General features: G+C 35.9%; 1 protein-coding gene across 1 annotated transcript; it reads left to right on the top strand.

The window, feature by feature from the left end:
* Positions 1-22,332: 22,332 nt before the first annotated feature.
* On the top strand, positions 22,333-22,841 carry LOC130857043 (60S ribosomal protein L21-like). Its single transcript, XM_057742278.1, has one exon. It carries the CDS (start codon positions 22,336-22,338, stop codon positions 22,816-22,818), a length of 483 nt encoding a protein of 160 aa, XP_057598261.1. The 5' UTR covers positions 22,333-22,335; the 3' UTR covers positions 22,819-22,841.
* The last annotated feature ends 242 nt before the right edge of the window (positions 22,842-23,083 follow it).

Here is a 23,083-nt window from a genome sequence, read left to right as displayed (position 1 = left end):
TAAGTTAGAGTTTTTAGAAAATAATACAGATTTAGGAAAAGATACTATTTTGTCATTCTGTATATTTCCCTTACATGAAAGTTGAGAACAGCAAAAGTTTGGGATTAGCAGATGCAAACTATTACATATAGAATGGATAAACAACAAGTTCCTACCGTATAGTACAGGGAACTATATTCAATATCCTGTGATACACCATAATGGAAAAGAACATGAAAAGAATGTATATATAGGTATAACTGAATCACTTTACTGTATGGCAGAAATTAATGCAACATTGTAAATCAACTATACTTGAATAAAATAAATTAAAAAAAGAATATCAAAAAAAGAATGGTTCACTATAAGTGAGGGATATTGACTGGAAGGTACACAACAAAACTTTCTAGGGTATTGAAATTTTTATGCTACTGGGGTTGAATGATGACCACATAGGTGTATGTATTTGTGAACATTTATTGAGTTATACATTTGTAAACCTTATTATACTCTTTGTAAATTGAAAAAAAAAGATGAAATTAAAAAGCAGAGGTTATAGATCCATCCACATTTTTCTTTGGACAGGGAATCTTAGTGTGTGTTCTTGCCCAACTGCATGAATAGGCCCCATTCATGTTTGGAATTAATCTGAGTGCCTTATCAAGGGCTCAATTGTGAGACTTCTGCCTGGGAGAGCTTCCTTCATTCACTGATGATGAACTCATTGGAATTTTTAAATCTCAAAAGGACTCTTCTGTAAATGAATCCTTTGGCACATGTCTCAAAAGCTAAAATCCCCCATCTGAGTTTTGGATGCTCTTGAATCCTTTGGATGGCCAGTAGATAATGAGATCTACTCTCTTTGAGTCAGTATGCTATGGTCCAAAAAGAATGCCATTAAAATGCACATGTAACCCAATACAAGACATGCTGCAAGCCACTTGTGCAGTGGACCATTGTGTGTGCCAGTATAGTATATTAAAAGGCTCTTGTTTGTTTGTTTTAAAATGTTTTTTTCTACCTGGACTGTTTTCTGAAAACTCAGTTCTTAAACTACATAGCCCTGCATGTGTACAAATGCACATACACACCAAATACAAATACGTTCTTTTCTTGGTTTCCAGGTTCCTGATATATTATTGCAAATAGAACTTATCTGGAATTGAGTTAGAAAAGTACATTTAAATAAAACCAATTTGAACTCTATTTTAAAGAATGGTTGGGGTCTATGTGCAAAGATAATGGCAGTTACTGGGAAAGGAGTGACTTTGTAGTTTCAGGAGCTGACTACCCCCAGCTTCCTCTTAGCAAATTTGCAGGCAGACCTTGTGGTCAAGATAGCATCCAAAAGATTAGAAGAAGTCAGTGGGTCTTCATGCAATGAAAAAATAATGAAGACTCTGACCTCCTACCTTAATAATTAACCTGGATTATTTCCCTATTTTTCCCTTTAAAAATTGTCATGGCTGAGCAGAATCTTTGGAGTTAGTTTCCATACATGAGTCTACCTTCTCCCTAGATTACCAGCTTTTCTGAATAAAGCACCTTTCCTTTCTACCAACACTTGTCTCTCAATTATAGGCTTTTGAGCAGTGAGCAGCTGAATTGGAGTTTGGTAACAACATGATGAATCATTAATTCCATTTCCAGCCTTTCCCTCTTCTCAGGAGAATGGGGAGTAGGGCCAAAAATTTCAAGCTTCCAATTATGGCTTGTTCTTTCTGGTGACCAGCAAGACCCAAACTTGAGTCACTTCATTAGAACAAAAGATGTTCCTATCACTCAGGAAACTACAGGGGTTTCAGGAGGTCTGTGCTAGAAATGGGGGGCAAAGATCAATATTTATTTTCTAGTATCTCACAGGACCTAAAAGTGCTAAATTCTTAATTCGTTGGATTGAAAGAAGTGGGGATTAACAATGATGAAACGTAGAAATGTGGATAGTCAATACAGCATGCACATGAGCTACTCTACTGTTTTCTGATGCTAAGATTTAATCCTGGTGGGCGAAGGAGTAAGTTGTATAAACGAAGAGTACAAAAAAGTTTGCCTTGACAAAATAGCCTGAAACTTTGAGAGGGTTAAGTAAAGAATAGGTCTTGATTATGCAGTGGATAAGTGAGTTCTTTGGGATGAGATCCAGAATACGCTCAATGAAAGTTTTCAAAAGCTGATACGGAAAAAGAAATTGATATTGCCAGGGCAAGAAAACAATAGAAGAAGCTAATACTACTACCACTACTATCTACTATCAATCTACTTTAAGAAGACAAAAGGAAAACTCTGCCGCAAAAGAGATTGAGAGCTTCATATCTTTAGATGAAAGTCTAGGTTAAACTTAAAAAAAAGTAAAAAAAAAAAAAGAGAAGTATGGATGCATTCATATTTGCCTGTTTAAAAAAAAAATCCATCAGTTTTCTATTTAAATCTGGATCAGATAGGATAAGCGGGCCTGAAAGCACAGATATCGTTAGATAGACAATGTTATGTAGATACACAGATATATAACAGAAGAGACATTTTATTATTTATTTATTTAAAAAAAATATGTATTTATTTATTCATGCATTTATTTTGGCTGCACCAGGTCTTAGTTGTGGCATGTGGGATCTTGGTTGTGACATGCAGGACCTTTTAGTTGCAGCATGCACACTTCTTAGTTGCGGTGTGAGCTCTTAGTTGCAGTGTGTGGACTTCTTAGTTTTGGCATGTGGGTTCTTAATTGTGACATGCATGTGGGATCTAGGTCTGCAACCAGGGATTGAACCCAGGCCCCTGGCTTGGAGCATGGAGTCTTACCCACTGGACCACCAGGGAAATCCCAGAAGAGACAATTTAAAAGTATGAATTTAAATGACATTCAAAATAATTATTTGATTCAAAGACATTAAAATGTTTAAAGCTAAATATATATATACAAAAGGAGAAATATACATTTAAACCTCTGGGGACTATACTGTGTAGCTGCATTAAACCTGGGATGATTTGACAAGAAAGACCACAGACAAGTGTACAGAACTTACAAGTATAATTTTGAGGACCCTGTTCAGATGACTGAGCATATTCTGTCCTGAGCTCATGTTCATTTGAGCACCTTGCACAAAGAAAATAAGCACCAAATAGTAGAAGATAAAATTTTCAAGTTTTTATGGGTTAATAGTAGACGTTTTTAGGGAGGAAAGAACCATATTTAGGATCTGGAGACCCAAACTGCTAATACTACAAATTTATAAATTTATGAATTTACAAAATGAAGGATTTAAAATTCCATTCGCTTAGAGCGATGTTAATAAATCCTAATGAATTCCCTGTGAAGGGAATACTGGACAAGTTCTCCTTACCTCTGCTTCCTTCCTTTCTGCCAATGATAATAAGTCAGTCTCTGCTTTGCTCCTGGTCCACAGCAACAACAGGAGCCTTGCAGATTGTATATTGATAATGAGGTGACCTAGTGTTTTCTTCTCCCACCTGCAAGATCTGGTAAGTTAAAGTCAAATACATTGGACTTATTTGCATTTTTCAATCTTGATCATGTGGGTCTGTCATCAGAAAAGACCATTCATTATCAACCACATCCTTCAAGGAAATAATCACTTCTCATGACAACCACTACATATGATGATGAGATGTCCAAACCAACACAGAAAATAATCAGTGATTAGGACACATTTATTATTTCTACCTTGCAGTTATCCATAATTTATTGTAAGCCATTCAGAGTGCTGAGCTGGCTCATTTCCCTACACTGGAAGCAGGCCCAAGTGATGAACTTATCCAGGTTAAGTCTAAATGAGGCTCTTTTGTCTGAAAAAAGGAACTAAAAATTGAGAACATAGGATCTTGGCATTAAATTTGGGAACTTAAATGCAAATTAGAGGGGGCTGTATTTGGGGCTTATTTTATCACTGAGCACTTATTAATGAATGAAACTCTGTAGTCAACTGTGTGACTGTCATGAGACACTTCTCTGTGGATCTCTTGTATTCCAGCCCGTTTTCTGGTTATACTCCAAGTTCAAGCTCAAGATTGCTCTTTGTCCAGGCCACCATTGTGTTTGTGATAAACAACCTTGAGGAATGAGGTAATGTTTCTCTGCAGAAAAGAGCAGACTTACTAACAGGCTGTTATAAAGCAGCAGATTCCCCAGGCTCAATGTTGTCTTGTAATAGAACCCACTGTATGTTCAGACATCTATCCAGGCCAGTGATTCTCAGCTGGGGAATTCTGTTCCCAAGGGGCATTTGGAAATGTCTGGAGACATTTTCTGTGGTAATGTTTGGAATGTACATATACATATATATGTAAATATATATATTTACATATACAGATACTTAAATACATACACAATGCAATATGTATACATACATATATGCATATGTGTGTAAAAGAGTATATATATATATATATATATATATGCATCTATCTATCTATAGAGAGAGATATCAAAAGTGTATTGTATAAATGAATACTAGTAATGCCTGATGCTCTTAAAATATAAAATATTTAGTGATCTGAATTTAATATCTTGGAACAGCAAGCCACTGTACATATGCGGTACCTGGCCACCAGTGACCCAGCCATTAGGTACTTTCTTGAGGCAGAGACAGCACTTGCATTACAGTAAACAAAACAAACAATAAACTCACTGTGCTCAAAAACTTTTATTGATTCCCTGGGTAGTTACGTCCTTCAGTTAGCAATAATCTTAATTAATTTATTAGAATTTATTTTTAAGTAAGTGAGAAAAAGGTAGTGCTTAAAGTTGTTGTGGTGAATTTTATATGTCAATTAGAATGGGACACAGACTTCTCAGATATTTGGTCACACATCATTCCAGGTGTTCTGTGAAGGTGGTATTGGATAGGATTAACATCTGTAATGGTAGACAAAGGAAAACAGATTGCCCTTCATAATATGCACAGGACTCATCCAGTCAGATGAAGGCTTGAATAGAGCAAAAGCCTGACCCTCCCCCAAGTAAGAGAATTTTCCTGTCTGATGGTCTTTGAATTGGAATATTGGCTTTTCCTGGTTCTACAACAGCTTCTGACCTTCAGACTAGAACTGGGTGGGATACACACACACACACACATTTGGTTCTGTTTCTCTGGAGAATTTTGACTAATACATTTCATTATGCATTAAAAAAGTTATTTTTTAAGGGATTGATTTTTTCCCTTTTACTCTGTGCTCTCCTTTCCTTTACACTTTCCATGATATCAGTACATATCTAACAATATCTTGCCTATTTATGTATAAAATATGAGACAAAATTGTGTCTTATTCACCAGTACATCTCCAAGGTTTTTTGTATCTGGTACACATGTGCATTAATTTTTTTTTTTCATTATGCCAGTATGAATGAATGTGTAATTAAAAACAAATTACTGCCTGGATTATAATTCTTAATTTATTCTAAAAACAGTTTAAATAATGCCTGCAGCAACAACAATTATCTTCAATGGGTAAAGAAATTATTCCATTTAATTATAAGTTGAAAACTATGAAATGAAATACATTATTAGCCAACATTTTGAGAAACATATTTTTGCCGCCCACTCTTCCAACAAATATCGTGGTCCACGGTGCTTTTTTTTTTTCTTCTTCTTTTTTACTGCTTTCTGAATAAAGTATATTGTGAGAACTTAAAGAGTAATTCAACCATTTCCAGGATTATCTTGATTCTTTACAAGATTATCATTTTAATGCTCACACTCGTGGTGTCAATCTTTCTAAAATTTTACTTTAGCAGATGAATCAGATCTTTTAACACTGTTATTCAAAACCCAAGAAGAATTTTCCATCATATTTAAAGGAAGAAAGATGGCCTACTTGCCCTGCTTCCATTTTTCTCAAGCCTGGATTTACATTAGGATTGCCTGGACTGCTTTGATAATGTACCTATGTCCAGAACATACCCAAGACCAGATAAATCACATTCTCTGGGGGAAAGGCCTGAGTATTCACTTTTATAGCTCCCCAGAGTTGAAAACCATTCTCCTACATAACCTGGCTCTGGCACGCCTTCCCAAATGACTCCCTTAATATTTTTTTTCTTGCTCATATAACTCTAGTCCTATTGGCTTTTTGTGGTTCCTTAAATAAGCCAAGCTTGCTTCCATCTCAGGAACTTTCAGTTGGTGTTTACTTGCTTCCCCCACATTGCTCATTTTCCCATTCTTTTCTAGAAAAATTCCCCTTGCGTGCTATGTGAGTTGCACTCTTCTCATTTATTGGCATACTTCATTTTTCTTTATAGCACCTGTCACTCCTACATGTATGTATGCCTGTGCTTCCATCTCTTCCTCCAGAATACAGGGTTTATAAGGGCAGGATCATTTTCTGTCTTGTCCTTGATCTAACTTTACTGCTTTAAACTTTTATTAAAATATAAACACGTTATCAATAATGCTAAATGGAAAAATAGACCAATTAGAAGCTCCAAACAAAAGATAGGCAATGATATCAGAAAATGTTTAATGACCTAATTTATGTCCTTTTCTCAGACAATAATCTAATTGGCAGCCAATACAGGGATCACTAGAGTTCAGGAAATTTGGACCTAGAGCATTATACAAGGAACAAATTTTGAGGAGATATAGACTGCTTGCTAGTTTGGTCTGATTGTTATATCAGCTTCTAATAAAAATAGTCTGGGCTATAAAAATACTTAATATCATCCAATATCTTAGCATTTCATTTCCTCCTCTATCAAGCTGAAAATGAGACATTCTTATTTCATGCTCATCTTTCATGGAGAGCTGGGATGAACATTTTAGAAATACTTTTCTTTTTGAGGATGTGGATTATAAAGAAAAAAAATGTATGGGCTCTTGGAGTAACATGAACTAGAGAGAGGATCTGACTTTACCATTTGCTAGCATAATCTTTCATTCAGATATGCATGGATATTGTGATTGACATATAGTAGGTTTGGCTTCTTAGAAGCATTACTAATAAGGAGGGAAGGAAGTATATATTTCTCACCTGGTTGTATACCTCCTACAGGTAACTGTGGATTCTACCCCTGACACAGTCATCTCTGAGAAACTTCCTGCTCTTTGTTTCTTCCCCAAATGCCTGCATTCCTTCAATCCTGTCACATATGATTAGTGTCAGATGGCACTGTGCATACCTGCAAACCAATTAGCATTTCCGTGTTGATTTGCTAGCTATTCCTATTGCTAAATACTAGTTCATTGGGAGCAATGACACTGTCTGCCCAGTTCCAATTATAATTTTTACTACAGCATCACTTTCTTTCTAATTGCTTTACTTTTGCACGGAGAACAATAAATGTTCCTTTGCTTTCTATTTCTCTTCAGCTGAATCACGAGAATTTTTGGTTACATTTATGTAACTAGAATGATCTGTAGTGATGCTTCATAAAGGAGACACTGAATAATCTCAGGGTATGTGCGTTGTCTTCTATCATTTTGCATTAGGAGTTCACCTCCGACATCTTCAGCCACTTTCCAGCAACATTAGGCTACTTGCTTTAGGACACACTTTTTAGACGTGTCATTCTTGACTGGACATAGTCACTGGCTATCCAACACCAGTTTCCAAAATGACTCCTCTGATTCAGTTTTCTATCAGTCTAAGCTAAATATGAACCAAAGATAAGCCTTGTATACAAAGTGTTTCACAAATTGAAGTGTCTCAAATCCCCTACTGTAACAGAAACTGACCCCTTTATAAAATAATTTTGCTCAACTACTTTCACAAAGCCCCTTGATTACCACCTTAATCATTATGCCATGTCCTGTCAGTGCAATTAAAAGAGAAGGAGGTGTTTTGCTGACAACCTCTGAACTATTAAGTGCAATAGATTTCATTTCTTCAAAATCTCATGACAGCACCCTTCCTCTAAAAATGCTTCTTTTATGCTAGGTTTGATGGGAAATTTCCCCGTTGAAATTGACATGCTTTTAACAAGGGTCAGCACTAGGCCACACTTATATCTGTTGAATCACGCTTCTGTTTTTTTCCATGTCTTTACCCTCTCTCAGATGAAAAGTGTCCTCATATTCTTCTCACATCATGTGCCCTCACTCCTTGAATGCCACCCCAACATTTAACCATCCTCTTCAATTCCAATTGCTATTTTTGAATTTGTATGATAACCCAATAAATAAATCTTAGTTGTAATATTCACCAGAGAGAGAGAGACCTCCCATCTTCAACCTTCTACTGTCTTTTTAACGTATGCATATTTTATTAAAAAAGTAATAAACCAAAATATTAATAGAAGTGCCAAGAGGCATATTTAAAGAGTGAATATTATCTAAGAAAGATCCTCATCCAGCCCCTTCCACTACACATTAACTTTGTTATCCTTTCCTACTATTAATTTAGTATGCATATTATAATAATAAAATGTTATATTATTTATAGAATAATATTAAAGAGAATATTGAACTTAGCTGTAACAATAATCGAGATACACAAAATAATTATATATAGAAAACCACGATTTTACCTCAAAAGTACTTTTCAAATGTATGGAATTGTCAAGTGTTCTAATTGCTGTTTGTTTCTACTCTACTTAGAGCCTTATATCACCACTCATATTATGCACTTTACTTTCTGACTAGGTTTAAGGCCTACTTCTCACACCAGATAGATGGGATAACTCTTAAAAGAGATTAGCCTTCTTTCTTGATTGAAGCAGGACCTAACGTTCTGATATAAAGGGTCAGGGCAAATCATATACTTCCCCTTAATTACAGAGAAAAGTATTTCTCATGTCTGCTTCCATCTCCATATAGCAGCAAAAATTGTCAAGTTTGCATTTTAGGTTTACAACCAAAATGTATTGTGACTGTCAGACCCAAAATTTAGCAAGCAATTATGACTTCAGAAAAGCACACATGAAGGTCACAGAGTTCTGTGGAATCTATAATATTACCAGAGCATTTTAAATTTGGGAGAAAATAATTCTAAAGTTGATATTCACTCCAGATACCTTGAGTAGTGATTTTGAAGAGGGTTAATGTGATGGAACAGGGTTGAAAGGAACCAGCCCTTTTGGCTGAATTTGAGCTGCTGATTTTTTTTTTTATTAATAATTGATCTTCCCCTTGCTCTTTTACAAAAGTACCTTCCTTTCATCCTCCATAATCAAGAGGATTTATCATGCAGAAGAAACATTTACAAAGGCTGTTTTTGGCCTTGGCCTAACATAAAAAAATATCACAAGGATTTCAACAGGGCAAATGGGGATGTGCGAGGAATCAAGAAATGCTTGGAGAAAGCAGTGTCCAGACTGCAGGATAAACTAGTGACCAGAAAAGTAGGAGGCTTCATTCACACACTATAATTTGGCAGAACTCCAAGGTTCATCTACCCCCAAAGATCTCACCTATTAGCTTAAAATAGTCCCAGAAACTCAAACAAAAGTTGCTCTGTTGGATTAAAGCACTTAGTAAAATACAAATATAATTTCTGGCAGGTTTATTACATCACTGCAGATTAACTTAATACACTATATAAATTGAATGAACTTGGCATATTTGAAAAGTTTAACCAGTTCTTCATAATATCAGTAGAATCTATAGACTTGAACTTTAAGAAAGCAAATTTTGCTCACAATAAGGAAGACACAGTCAAATTCTGGAGTTGTCTAACAATGGTAGGTGCATTGCTGCCTAGATAAGCAGTGCACACTTTGTCATCACAAACACGCAGGCTGTAATGCATATTACAGAATAGCACTGTCCAAAGGAAACAAAATGTGAATCAGAAATGCAAGCCATATATGTAATTATAAGTTTTCCAGTATTCTCATTTCAAAATAACTTTAAAAGTAGGAATTAATTAAATAATATATTTGATTAGACCCACTATATCCAAAATAGTATCATTACAACATGCAATTAATATAAAAATGAAATTTTTACAATTTTGTACTCAGTTTTTGAAATTCCATGAGAATTTTAGTTTTCCTTGAAATATGCATTAGTCATATTTTAGTAGTTGCACACACCCAGTGGCTACTGGATTGGAGAGTGTAGTTATAGAGGTTTCCCAGATATAGTAAAATATCCATCCTCTAAGGTTACTTCTACTTTTAATATTTATTAATTCCATTGTTTAATGATCAAAACATATTAAGTGGACTTCCAATTGCATAAAGCAACTGCAATGAGGGCTCTCTTCTCTAGGCACAAGGAGAAGCTGCATGGAGGGCACTGGTCATTTCAGGGAAGAAGGGAAATATAAATTAACATGTTCTGCCTCAGAACTTTGAACACCCCCAAAAATATACTCAACTTAAGGAAATTGGTTGATTAAAGAAATGAAGTATTTCAATCCATATTTACTGGTTATTGTTTTTTTGCAGAGCATTATGGAGAAATCAAAGGCCATGACCTCAAAGAGCATTTAATGAAATATGGGAAGCCAGACATATATTCCCATGGAAAACTTATAGTAAACAGTGTGACATAAAAAGATGCTCAATGTCGCTAATTAATAAAGAAATGCAAATCAAAACTACAATGAGGGCTTCCTAGGTGGCGCAGTGGTTAAGAATCTGCCTGCCAATGCAGAGGTCACGGGTTCGATCCCAGCTCCAGGAAGATCCCACATGCCGCGGAGCAACTAAGCCCGTGTGCCAAAAAAATAAAATAAAATAAAATATGCAAAAACTACAATGAGGTACGACCTCACACCAGTCAGAATAGTAATCATTAAAAAGTCTACAAATAACAAATGTTGGAGAGGGTGTGGAGAAAAGGGAACTCTCTCACACTGTTGGTGGGAATGTAAATTGGTGCAGCCACTACGGAAAATGGTATGAAGGTTCCTCAAAAAACTAAAAATAGAGTTGTCATATGATCAAGCAATCCCACTTCTAGGTAAATATCCAAACAAAACTATGATTAAAAACATACATGCACCACCTATATTCATAGCAGCGCTATTCACAAGACATGGAAACAACCTAAATATCTATCGACAGGTGAATGGATAAAGATGTGGTACCTATATACAATGGAATACTGCTCAGCCATAAAATACTGAAATAATGGCATTTGCAGCAATGTGGATGGACCTAGAGATTATCATACAAAGTGAAGTCAGAAAGAGAGACAAATACCATATGATATCACATATATGGAATCTAAAATATGACACAAATGAACTTACCAATGAAACAGAGACAGACTCACAGACACAGAGAACTTGTGGTTACCAAGCCGGGGGTGGTGGGGAAGAGATGGATTTGGAGTTTGGGGTTAGCAGATTCAAACTATTCTATATAGAATGGATAAACAACAAGGTCTTCCTGTTTGGTGCAAGGAACTATATTCAATATCCAGTGATAAACCATAATGGAAAATAATATGAAAAGGAATATACACATATATATATATATATATGTGTATGTATAAAACTGAATCACTTTGCTGTACAGCTGAAATTAACACAACATTGTAAATCAACTATACCTCAAAAAATTCTGTGGTCTTCTTCTTCATTCTCATTTATTCATAGCTCACATGCAATTTACCATCAAATCTGATTGGCTCCACTTTTAGACAAATTGCAAGTCTTCCAACTAGGTCCCCTTCTGCCCTTCTCCCTTAGCAGTCTCTTTCCAACAGAGTGGGATCCTTTTAAAACATGAATCAGATTACATTACTCTTCTGTTTAAAATTCTTTTTGTTTTCCCATTTCACTCAAAATAAACATGTACCGTGTTCTGATTTAAAATCCCTCATGTGATCTGTCTCCCCTCAACCCCATGAAACTGCCTCTCTGACTTTATTCTCTTATTTAATCACTTTGAACACAGGGATTCTTGTTTCTCAAAAACTTAAGGTATGGCTCAACCTACAGGATTTTGAACTTGATGTTTCCTCTGTCCTCTATGCTGTTCCTCAACCTACCACACAACAAGCTCACTATCATCACTCTCACCTTCTCAGTGAATGCCTCTCATTAAATGTAAATGTGCTGAGCTTTCCTTCCTGATTCCTCCAATTCTCCTTTAGTGTCTAAGGATTTTCTCCTTAGCAGGTATACCTATCTAACAAAACATAACAAATAATTACTTATTTATCATGCACATCGTCTGCCTGTGTCACTGAAACATAAGCTCCAAGAAGGAAGAGTTTTTTTTTTTCCTTTTTGTATTCTGCTATATTCCCAATGCATAAGGCAGTGTTTGACACATAGTAGACATTTAGTAAATGTATTTAAATGGATGAATGGATGTTGCAAAGGGAAACAAAATATACACATATCTTGTCTGACAATAATAGATTATAGATAAAAAGTAATTAATAAGGGATAAAGCTAATTATTTCACTAGGAACTCAAAAGGTAATTTCTCTGCAGCTGGGTAGACAGAAGAGGTGTCTTGGAGATACCCAGAGTGCCTGGAGGAAACTGAGGGGCAGAAGAAGAAGGCAGACATCCCTAAGAAGTGGAAACAGGGAGCAAAAGTATATAAAATAAATATAGTGCAGATGTTACAAACACTGATGAACAACAAACTAAATTAAAAAATATATATATCCTACAGCTCAGAATAATTTATATCTCAATCAGCTTTTCTAACTGATGGAAGGTAGACGGGCACTGTTGATCAGGACTAGGAAGGGGAGACATACTCCACACCAACACTCCGGTTTAGGTAAACATTAGAGCTAGAATAAGAGAGAGGGAGTGAGGGGGAAAATAATCTGAAAGCAGGTGAGGTATAAGCCAGAAATGGTTGTAATCAATGAATCTTAACCAAGTCATGTGGAGTTTACAAGATATAATCTGTCTTTCTCTCTATCTCTCTGTCTATCTATTTGACTATGCCTCTCTATCTATCATCTATCTATGTATCTATCTATCTACCATCTATCAATTTGTCTATAGCTGGACCATATTCATATAGGCCCTCAATATCAAACTCTGGAAATAAACATTTTTGCACATGAAAATGTGCAAGAGAACCTGGGCCACTTGTCCATATACCAGAAAAAGGGAAGTAGAAATGTAGTAGTCAAGGACTTGCATGTACCATAATGCCCATTTGTATATAAATGGATTGAAGATGCCCTTGCATATTGGCCCTATGTTGTTTACTTCTCCAGAGCTGGCTGGTAAAACTAAAAATTTTATACCTCTAATTGCTTTAAAAACTGCTCCAGTAAGCATATTTTTAGCCATTTTGTGCCTGCTTGCTTTGGATCATCCACAAAACTGCACCCAATATCAGCTAGCTATAAATATTACAAACCCTGCAGCTATAAAACCCCCAGGCCATTGCTGCCTTACTGAGTCCTCTGACCTCCCCCCCCCCCTTCCCCATCTTGCTTCTGAGTGCCATCACCTAGACACAGGCTGCCCTCTAATAACCCTCTTCCTCAGGAGTTCCCTAGCTTTCTTTGCCTCCTGGTGTAATAGGGAAGAACAAATCTGACTCCATACTAGAGCTGTTGCTTTTGCTTTACCCTTTGTACTTTGCTGCCTGTGCTTAGTCATGCTGCCTATGCACCTTTTGTAAAACAATGTTGCCTATAGCCTGAAATATACAGATTAGCCTATTCCCAAGGCTCTGATCTTTAAGTGTCCATTCATATAGAGATAAAAAAGTTGCAGAACAGAGAATAGCATTTGTCTTGGAGGTTTACAGGAGCATTGCTACCTGGCCTAAGTGGACAGCTACAAAAACAAGTTTGTGTCCCTCCATCACCTTGCCTTTAAAAAGTGCTTTGCTAAAACCCTTTAGAGAGTTTGGGGTTTTTTGGGGGTATGAGCCACCCATCTCTTTGCACGGCCCTGTGATAAACATTTCATTGTTTCAAACATCAAGGTTTCAGTACTGTTTGTCCTCACTATGTGTCTGGTACATGAACTTGCATTTGGTAACACTGGGTTGTCTCTGGAAGGTTGTATGATGTGAGGGACTTTCCCTTGCATGCAATCCTGTCAGGGTCCACCCAAACAAAGCCCATTGTTTAATACTGCTAGTACATGGTCATATATTTTTCCTTGATCAGCCCACATATCCTTGAACTCACTACACAAAGGAACATCAGACTGTTTGTTAATAGGCACTAGATGTCTTTCAGGACAAGGAAGCTTATTCTGCTCTTGTTTTATTGTGACCTACCCTTCATCTATTTATGAAATGTAGGTAGTGGAAATGCATTCTGTCTTCTCTCTGTTCCTTTCATTTCCTCATTGTTCCAAGTAATTTATTCTGCTCTAAAATATAGATAGTGATATTTTATTATTTAAATTTATTTTCTTTTTCTTGTCTCTCAAGGGAGCAAAAATGTGATCCCTATATGCAATTAATATATAGTAGCAAAAACTGACCAATTTTCTTCTAACCCATTTCTTCTGTTTTGGGGATATGCATAGGGTTTATGCATAGAATAAACATTAACCCTCAAGATGTAAAATTATTAAAGCAAAACAAAAACAAAAAACTAATGTACTCTGTCTTCAAGCACACACTGTGTTTATAATACAGGTTATCAAGTTTCCTTTCTCCATTTTTTATTTCTAGCCCTTCTCTCCTTGGTGAAGCTTGTTTTGTGGTTTCTCTGAGACTCCCTGTTCCCCTACCTGGTCTCATTTCTCTATTCTTTTCATCAAAGATATTAATCTTGAGATACATAATGACATCTCTGATATATCTTTGTACCTCAAACTTCCATTTAGTTAACATTCTGCTTCCCTAGGTCTGTGCTCTTCTTTATTTCTTTCTGCTCGTCAGTCTGATTCCATTGATTATAGTTTTTCTTTTGGCCTTATTCTTTGACCATACCTATAGCATTTCTCAACTCTGTACATGAGAGACAATCAAAGTAGCAACAGTGAGCCAGCTATATATTTTCACCCATAAGAAAAGGATAACCTGGATAATAAAAATTTTTTTGTCAATATGTTTCATTTAGAAAGAAATGGAATATGATTCAATTTGTTTAAAGTGAGATCTCAAGCCACAAAAAGATATGGTGGAATATCAAATGCCTATTTCTAAATGAAAGGACCCAGTATCAAAAGCTATACTCTATGATTTCAACTGTATCACATTTTGGAAAAGGCAAAATCATAGAGACAGTAAACAGATAAGTAGTTGCTAGTGATTCAGAGAGTCCAGGGGAAAGGACAAATAGGTGATTTTTAGGAAAATGAAACTATTCTGCAGGAAAATGTAATCACAGATATTAAATATCTAATGGTAAAGATTATACATTTGTCAAAACCCATAGAGATGTACACCATAAAAGTGAATCTTAAGGTAAACTATGGACTATAGTTAATAATAATATATCAGTATTAGTTCATTAATGTTAACAAATGTACCTCACCAATGCAAGATATAAATAATACAGGAAAGGTGGGGGGGGGAGGACAGGTTGAGGAGGTGTATGGCGTTCTGTAAATTCAAAACTATACTAAAAAAGGTAAAGTCTAGTAATTATTTTTAAAAAGAAGAGGAAAGAAAATAAATATACAGTTTGATGTACTCAGGGATTAGAGGCTGAGAAATATTTCCAGTAGCAATAGGTTTAAAGACTAACAATAACCATAGTTTGCATGTTTACTGCTAATGCAGTTTTAACAATTGTAAATTGACTCTTATCATAAATGTCCCTCACATTGTAAAATAAATCCCATAGCCTTTTGGATGCCAAAAATGGGTTTTAAACACATAAATGGTCTCCCTCATATCAGAGCATAAATCCCGTAAGATTCTGTTGGCATAATAAATCAAATGGTGCATTATTAGGGAATACTGGAATATTGTTTGCTGTTTTTCATTTAGAAACTTCCTAAAAGAGAGATGTAAAATTAGGGAAATTAATTTAGTCACTGCCAATGATGGACAGGTTCTCACCCTGTTAATTGCACTGGGGGCTGATGCTGTTGATAGGCAAATATAACAGCTTCATGAGCACATCATCTTATCCTCTCCATTAAAATGCAATAGTTGTCCCTGTACACAGAAATTAATATATTTTTTAAATAAATATCTTTTCCATTCTTAGAACCTTTTAGTTGCTTTCAATTTCATTAGGATAAAGTGAAAAATCCTCAAGAAGGACTACAAAGCTTGGAATAGTGTAGGTCTTATTTTCCTTTCAACCTTTCCTTCATGATACTCCCCATCCATCTGGAAATCTTTGTCTCAGCCACATTTCTTTAAATTTCCATACTATCCTTATCTCAGGTACTGTGCACATGATAGTAGCCTCTGACTGGAATATTCTTCTGATCTATCACTTGTTTTACTTAGCTATATAGAGATAAGCAAATAGTGATAAAGATAACAGATAACATAGTATCTCTTAAGATACTATATTAAACACTGGCTTTATTTTTTCACTATTATCCCCTCAAACATTATATGTATAATATTATATATGTGCTTACCATCATGTTCTCCAACTAGGATAAGAGTTCCATTAGAGCAAGATTGAATGTTTGACTCACTGCTTTATCTTTAAAGCTTAGAACAGTTCCTGACACAAAGTAGTGGATAATTAGATATTTGTTCAATGAATAAATGAGTGAATGAATGAATGAAAAATATCTCTTAAGGTAAATTTTGCTTGATATCATTGGATTAAGTTAGATCCTCTGATAAAAGCTCATGTAGCATGCTCAGCAGGAAGCCCTGGGCTGGTACCAACTCCTTTCCAAAGCAGTTCCAGCCCTAGACACAGCAGCATACCCACAAAAATCACTTATGGGTCTTACAGCCAGTCATGTTGCAGCCAACTCCATCCATCAGCATGCCTACAGCAGTCACAGCCAGGTTTCATTTTATAGCCAGGCCAGCGGCCAGCCCTGCTCACCAGTATGTCCATGGCAGTCATATCTAGGCCTTAGAGCCAGACTGCTTGGGGGTCAACCTTGTCCACCAGCATGTTTGTAGCAATTATAGCCCAACCACAATAGAAGTGAGCACAAAACTCACACATGGAATATCCCTGGAGATCTTGGCCCTAGTGACCAGGTATGAATATGCCACTGGGCTCCACAGGAAACCTTCTATATAAGGGCACTCTTTCAAGACTGGAAGATGTAGCTGATATATCTAGTATATAAAAATAAAAATAAGAAGAACAACAATAAAAACAAGCAAACAAATGACAACAAACACAGGGAGCTGGGCAAAATGAGGAGATAAAAGAATACCTTCCCAGTGAAAGAACAAGACAAAACCTCAGGGGGGAAAGAAGGCTTTAATAGAATGAAAATAAGCAATTTACTAGACAAGAAGTTCAAAGAAATAGTAATAAATGGTTATAAAGATGCTCACTGAACTTGGGAGAAAAATGAACTCAGAGAAAGCATCAACAAAGAGCTAGATAGGTAATATAAAAAAGAACCAATCAGAAGTGAAGAATACAGTAACTGAAGTGAAAAATACACTAGACAAAATTAACAGCAGGTTAGAGGATATAGAACAGATAAGCAATTTGGAAGACAGAGTAGTATGGATCACCCAATTGGAACAGTAAAAAGAAAAAAATAATTTAAAAAATGAGGATAGTTTAAAGGGCCTATGGGCTAACATCTTGCATACTACCATTCTCATTACAGGGCCCCCAGAACAGGAGAGAGATAAAGAGAGAAAAGGACAGAAAAACTATTTGAATAAATAATGGCTGAAGATGTCTATGATCTGTTGAGGGAAATAGACATCCAAGTCCAGGATGCACAGAGAGTCCCAAACAAGATGAAGCCACAGAGATCCACACCAAGAAATATTATAATTCAAACATCAAAAATTCAAGATAAAGACTCTTAAAAGCAGCAAGAGAATAGCAACTAGTTACTTACTAGAGAATTCCCATAACACTATGAAGTAAATTTTCAACTGAAAGTTTACAAGCCAGAAGGGACTGGAACAATATCTTTAAAGTACTGAAAAGAAAAAAAAAATTACAAGTAAGAATACTCTAATTGGCAAGAAGGAGAAAGAAAGAGTTTCTTAGACAAGCAAAAGCTAAAGGAGTTCATCACCTCTAAAAGTGACTTACAAGAAATGTTAAATGGACTTCTTTAATAGAAAAGAAAAGGCCATAACTAGAAATAAAAAAGTTATGAATGAAAAAACACATTGATAAAGGTTAATGTATAGTAAAGGTAGTAGATCAACCACCAACCACCTACAATGCTGGTGTGAAGGTTAAAAGAAAAAACTAGTAAAATTATTTATATATAAAATAAGTTAAGCAATACACAAATTAGAAAGATGTAAAATATGATGTCAAAAGCATAAAGCATGTGGGGGATAATGAAAATGTAGTGATTTTAGAATGTGCTTAAATTGAAGAGAACATCAACCTAAAAGGCACTGCTATATACATAGGTTGTTGTATGTGAACCTAATGATAACCACAGCCATAAACCTATAACAGGTACATAGATAATAAGCAAAAGGAATATGAACATAACACTAAAGAAAGTCATCGAAGCACAAGAGAAACTAACAAGAGAAAATAAATAGAGAAGAATTACAAAACCAACCAGGAAACAATTAACAAAATTGCAATACGTATAAACCTATCAATATTTATTTTATAAGTAAATAAACTAAATGCTTGAATCAAAAGACATAGGATGGCTGAATGGATAGAAAACAAGAGTCATATATATGCTGTCTACAAGCAACTCACTTCGTATCTAAAGAAACACACAGCCTGAAAGTGATGGAATGGATAAAGATACTCAATGCAAAAGAACAACAAAAAGAAAGTTGGAGTATCAATAGTTTATCAGACAAAATAAACTTTAAAACAAATAGTGGATATGTCTCCTCAGGCAAGGGAAACAAAAACAAAAACAAACAAACACAACTACATCAAACTAAATAGCTTTTCCTCAGTGAAGAAAACTATTAAAGAAATGAAAAGGCAACCTACCGAATGGAAAAAGATGTTTGCAAATGATATCCAATAAGGGATTAATATACAAAAGATATAAGGAACTCACAGAACTCAATGTCAAAAAAAAAAAAACAAACAATCCAATTAAAAAATGGAAAGAGGACTTGAATAGACATTTTTCAAAGAAAGACATACAGGTGGCCAACAGGAATATGAAAAGATGTTCAACATCACTAATTATCAGGGAAGTGCAAATCAAAACTACAATGAAGTATAACCTCAAACTTGTAAGAAAGACATTATCAAAATAGAAACATAAAACAAATGATGATGAGGATGTAAAGAAAAGGAAACCTTCACTCACTGTTTATAGAATGTACTGCTGGAACCACTATGGAAAACAGTATGGAGGTTCTTCAAAAAACTAAAATAGAACTACCATACATTCCAGCAATTCCACTTCTGAGTATTTATCTGAAGAAAACAGAAACACTAGTTTGGAAAGATATATGCACCCCTATATTCTTTGCAGCAATATTTACAATAGCCAAAATAAGGAAGCAACCTAAGTTACTCAGCCATAAATAAGAATGACATTTTGCAACAACGTGGATGGGCCTAGAGGGTATTATGCTGAGTGAACTAATCCTGATATAGAAAGAAAAGTACGATATAATTTCCCTTATGTGTGGAATCTAAAAAAAAAATGAACATAGAAAACAGAAACAGACTCAGTGATACAGAGAACAAATTGGTGATCACTAGAGGGAAAGGTATGGCAAAGTAAATGAGAAGTATTAAGGTGTACAGATTTCTTATTACAAAATAAGTCATGGGGATGTAGCATAGTCGTGGGGATAAGGCATACAGTCGGTTATATTGCAATAACTTTGTCTGGTGTCAAATTGCTACTAGGCTTCTCATGGTAATCAACTCAATATAAATGTTAAATCACTATCTTGTACACTCAAAACTAATATAACATTATATATCAACTATAATTTAAGAAAAATAAGTTTGCATAGCATGCTATTATTACTGTTCATCTCCTCCTGGATTTGTGTATTTCTATTGCTAAAACAAGTATCCTACTGTTCCTTTTTGTAATTAAGCATCAATAAAATTTAAGCAGCAGCCTAAGTAATGGAAATATCGAAACATCTTTTTATAGATACAAAATCCCCCACTAATATATATCCATTAAATTTTTATTCCTAGCTGATAAAAAAGTAGCATTATTTCAAGGTCTATACAGTGTATTTTAACAACTTTTCAACAGGTGTTCAGGTACTCTACCACATTTTTGTCAAGTTTCTTTCTCATCATGAATCAGGTTCCTTTTTGAAGATGGCAACCCTGTTACAGTCTATGTTTATTTGCTAGTATATTTTACATTTATTATGTGTAGTGGGCAATTACAAATATATTAAAACATATATCTACTGTATATATTTTCAGATGCCAAAGAGGTATTTAAATAGATTGTAACTCTACCAAGGATTAGAAGCCTAAGAAAGGTCTGAAGATTCCCCTCTGTGTGAATAATGTTAGATAGGTTTCTTCCTGATTATAGGCCCATGACCTCTCTTTTCTTAGAGAATATATTTTAGAAAACTTGGAATTGCAAATTATTTCTCTGCTCCTGTGTAGTGAAATCTTCTCCCACCTTCTCGCCAGTTTTAAGACCAATGGCATGTCTTTTTCGAGGACCTGGAAGCCATCCCTTTGCAATGTAATTATAAATAAAGATAGCATTCTATCTCCCAATTTCTGATGAAAGGTAGGAACTTAACTTTGATAAGTGTTAATTAGCAAATGCAGATGGCCTAATCACATTGACCAGCCCTACCTCCCCAGATGTCTTCCAGTACTTTTCTCCTACTTTATCCCATGTGGAAACTGAAAAAATAAAGGCATAGACAATCTTATTTACAAAGAAGAAATAGAGACACAGACATAGAGAACAAATTTATGGATACCAAGGGGGGAAGAGGGGTGGGATGAATTGAGAGATTGGGATTGATACATATACACTATTGATACTATGTATAAAATAGATAAATAAGGAGAACTTACTGTACAGCACAAGGAGCTCTACTCAATGCTCTGTGGTGACCTAAATAGGAAAAAAATCCAAAAAGGAGAGGATATATGTATACATATAGCTGATTCACTTTACTGTAGAGTAAAAACTAACACAATATTGTAAAGCAACAGTACTCCAATAAAAACTAAAACAAAAACAAAGAATTCAACCTCTTTAAAAAAAAATCTTTAGCCTTTCTTTCAGCAGAGTTGAGTCAATCTCTCCCCACTTTGCAGTAGTTTTGAATAAATTATTCCTTACCTGTTTATCTTCACCTGTTAGTGTTAGTTTTCTTTGATAGCTGCTGTCTTGAATCTGCCAGTATATAATATTCCATAGTCACGAATATCATTTCACATTCTGGAAATCACTGCTCCAATCATTCAAAAAATTAGTGCTACCTTGTATTAAATAAGTTGCTGGAAGCTAGACAAAAAATAGTGAACAAAATAAAGTTGTGTTCATTGTGGCAATTACATTTAGTAAAGGAGACTGTGAATGATGCAAGTAAAAAACAAAATCAATTAAGAATGGACTGAGAAATCTAAAGTCAATAAATAGGATATTGTCATAATGAATAATTTTGGGAGATTCTACTTTCTATAGGTATGATAAGGTATTTTAATCTAAGGCATCAACATTTTTGCAAAGTCTGAGGGAAGAGATGGGATTCTAGTGAGAGGATTCTAGGCAATGACTTGGAAATATAAGGTCCCATTAGTAGGGTTTAAGATGGCCTAAATTCTTTTACCCTATTTGCAGTGAGAAATGGGGTCTTTCCCTTATCCTGAATCTGAGCAGATTCCGTGACTATTTTGATCAATAAAATGTGGCAGAATTAATGCTGGCCAGTACTTGGGCCAGGCCTATGAGACTGGCAGTTTCCACTTCCTGCTTTTTAAAATATTCTCTTGGAGCCCTGAGCTACCATGTAAAAAATCAGAGTACCTAGCATGAGTGACAAGGTGGAGAGGCTCTAGGACAATATGGAGAGAAAGAGGGACCCAGCTGAGACTAGCCTTTCATCCATCCACATCAAGGCACCAGGGATATAAGCAAAGCCATTGTGGACCCTCCATTCTGGACCACCCAGTAGCTGAAAACTACCAAGGGGCCTCCAATGGAATAAAAGAACCATTTTGCTGAGTTCTGCTGACATTCATGGCAGAAGCATGATTAAGGTACAATGCAAGATCCCAGCGTCTGCTGGTGTCGGACTGTTACCTGCTTTTCGCAGGAGGGGAGACGATCCTCACAGGCGCTCCTGGCTCTCGGGGACGACACCCTTCCCCAGGAGAGAGGGGCTTGTCGGCCGGCGCCACGGGCAGCCCGCGGGCCCTTGTAAGGCGCGCGCGCAGCCCCGCCTCCTTCTTTTTGGCCGGAACCGCCATCTTCCAGTAATTCGCCAAAATGACCAACACAAAAGGGAAGAGGAGGGGCACCCGCTACATGTTCTCTAGGCCTTTTAGAAAACATGGAGTTGTTCCTTTGGCCACATATATGCGAATCTACAAGAAAGCTGATATTGTAGATATCAAGGGAATGGGCACTGTACAAAAAGGAATGCCCCACAAATGTTACCATGGCAAAACTGGAAGAGTCTACAATGTTACCCAGCATGCTGTTGGCATCATTGTAAACAAACAAGTTAAGGGCAAGATTCTTGCCAAGAGAATTAATGTGCGTATCGAGCATATTAAGCACTCTAAGAGCCGAGATAGCTTCCTGAAACAGGTGAAGGAAAATGATCAGAAAAAGAAGGAAGCCAAAGAGAAGGGTACTTGGGTTCAGCTGAAGCGCCAGCCTGTTCCACCCAGAGAAGCACACTTCGTGAGAACTAATGGAAAGGAGCCTGAGCTGCTGGAGCCCATTCCCTACGAGTTCATGGCATGATGGGTGTAAAGAAAATAAAAGGCCTGGACTCTGCAAATGTTTCTATTCATTGAGTAGAAGTGTGTGTCCCCTCCCCAAAGAAGTATTTAAATCACATTTTAATTGTGTCCAAATTCAGTGGATGGTGTCTTTTCAAATTTAGCAATTTTTCTTTCTGAAAGATGTGAGGTAGTTTGTTGTGCAGTGTATGCCATTGGTTAATAAACTGCCAGGTGTTATTTATGAAATATTTGTACTAGTTTGAAGATAGTCTCTAAGCCTCTAT

The sequence above is a fragment of the Hippopotamus amphibius genome, chromosome 7 (genome assembly GCF_030028045.1).
Source record: "Hippopotamus amphibius kiboko isolate mHipAmp2 chromosome 7, mHipAmp2.hap2, whole genome shotgun sequence".
Classification (NCBI taxonomy): domain Eukaryota; kingdom Metazoa; phylum Chordata; class Mammalia; order Artiodactyla; family Hippopotamidae; genus Hippopotamus; species Hippopotamus amphibius.
Note: the sequence above shows the minus strand (reverse complement) of the source record. Positions and strands in the feature narration are given on the sequence as shown.

Coding starts and splice junctions, on each gene's coding strand:
- LOC130857043 (XM_057742278.1), top strand. CDS start 22,336: ATGACCAACACAAAAGGGAAGAGGAGGGGCACCCGCTACATGTTCTCT.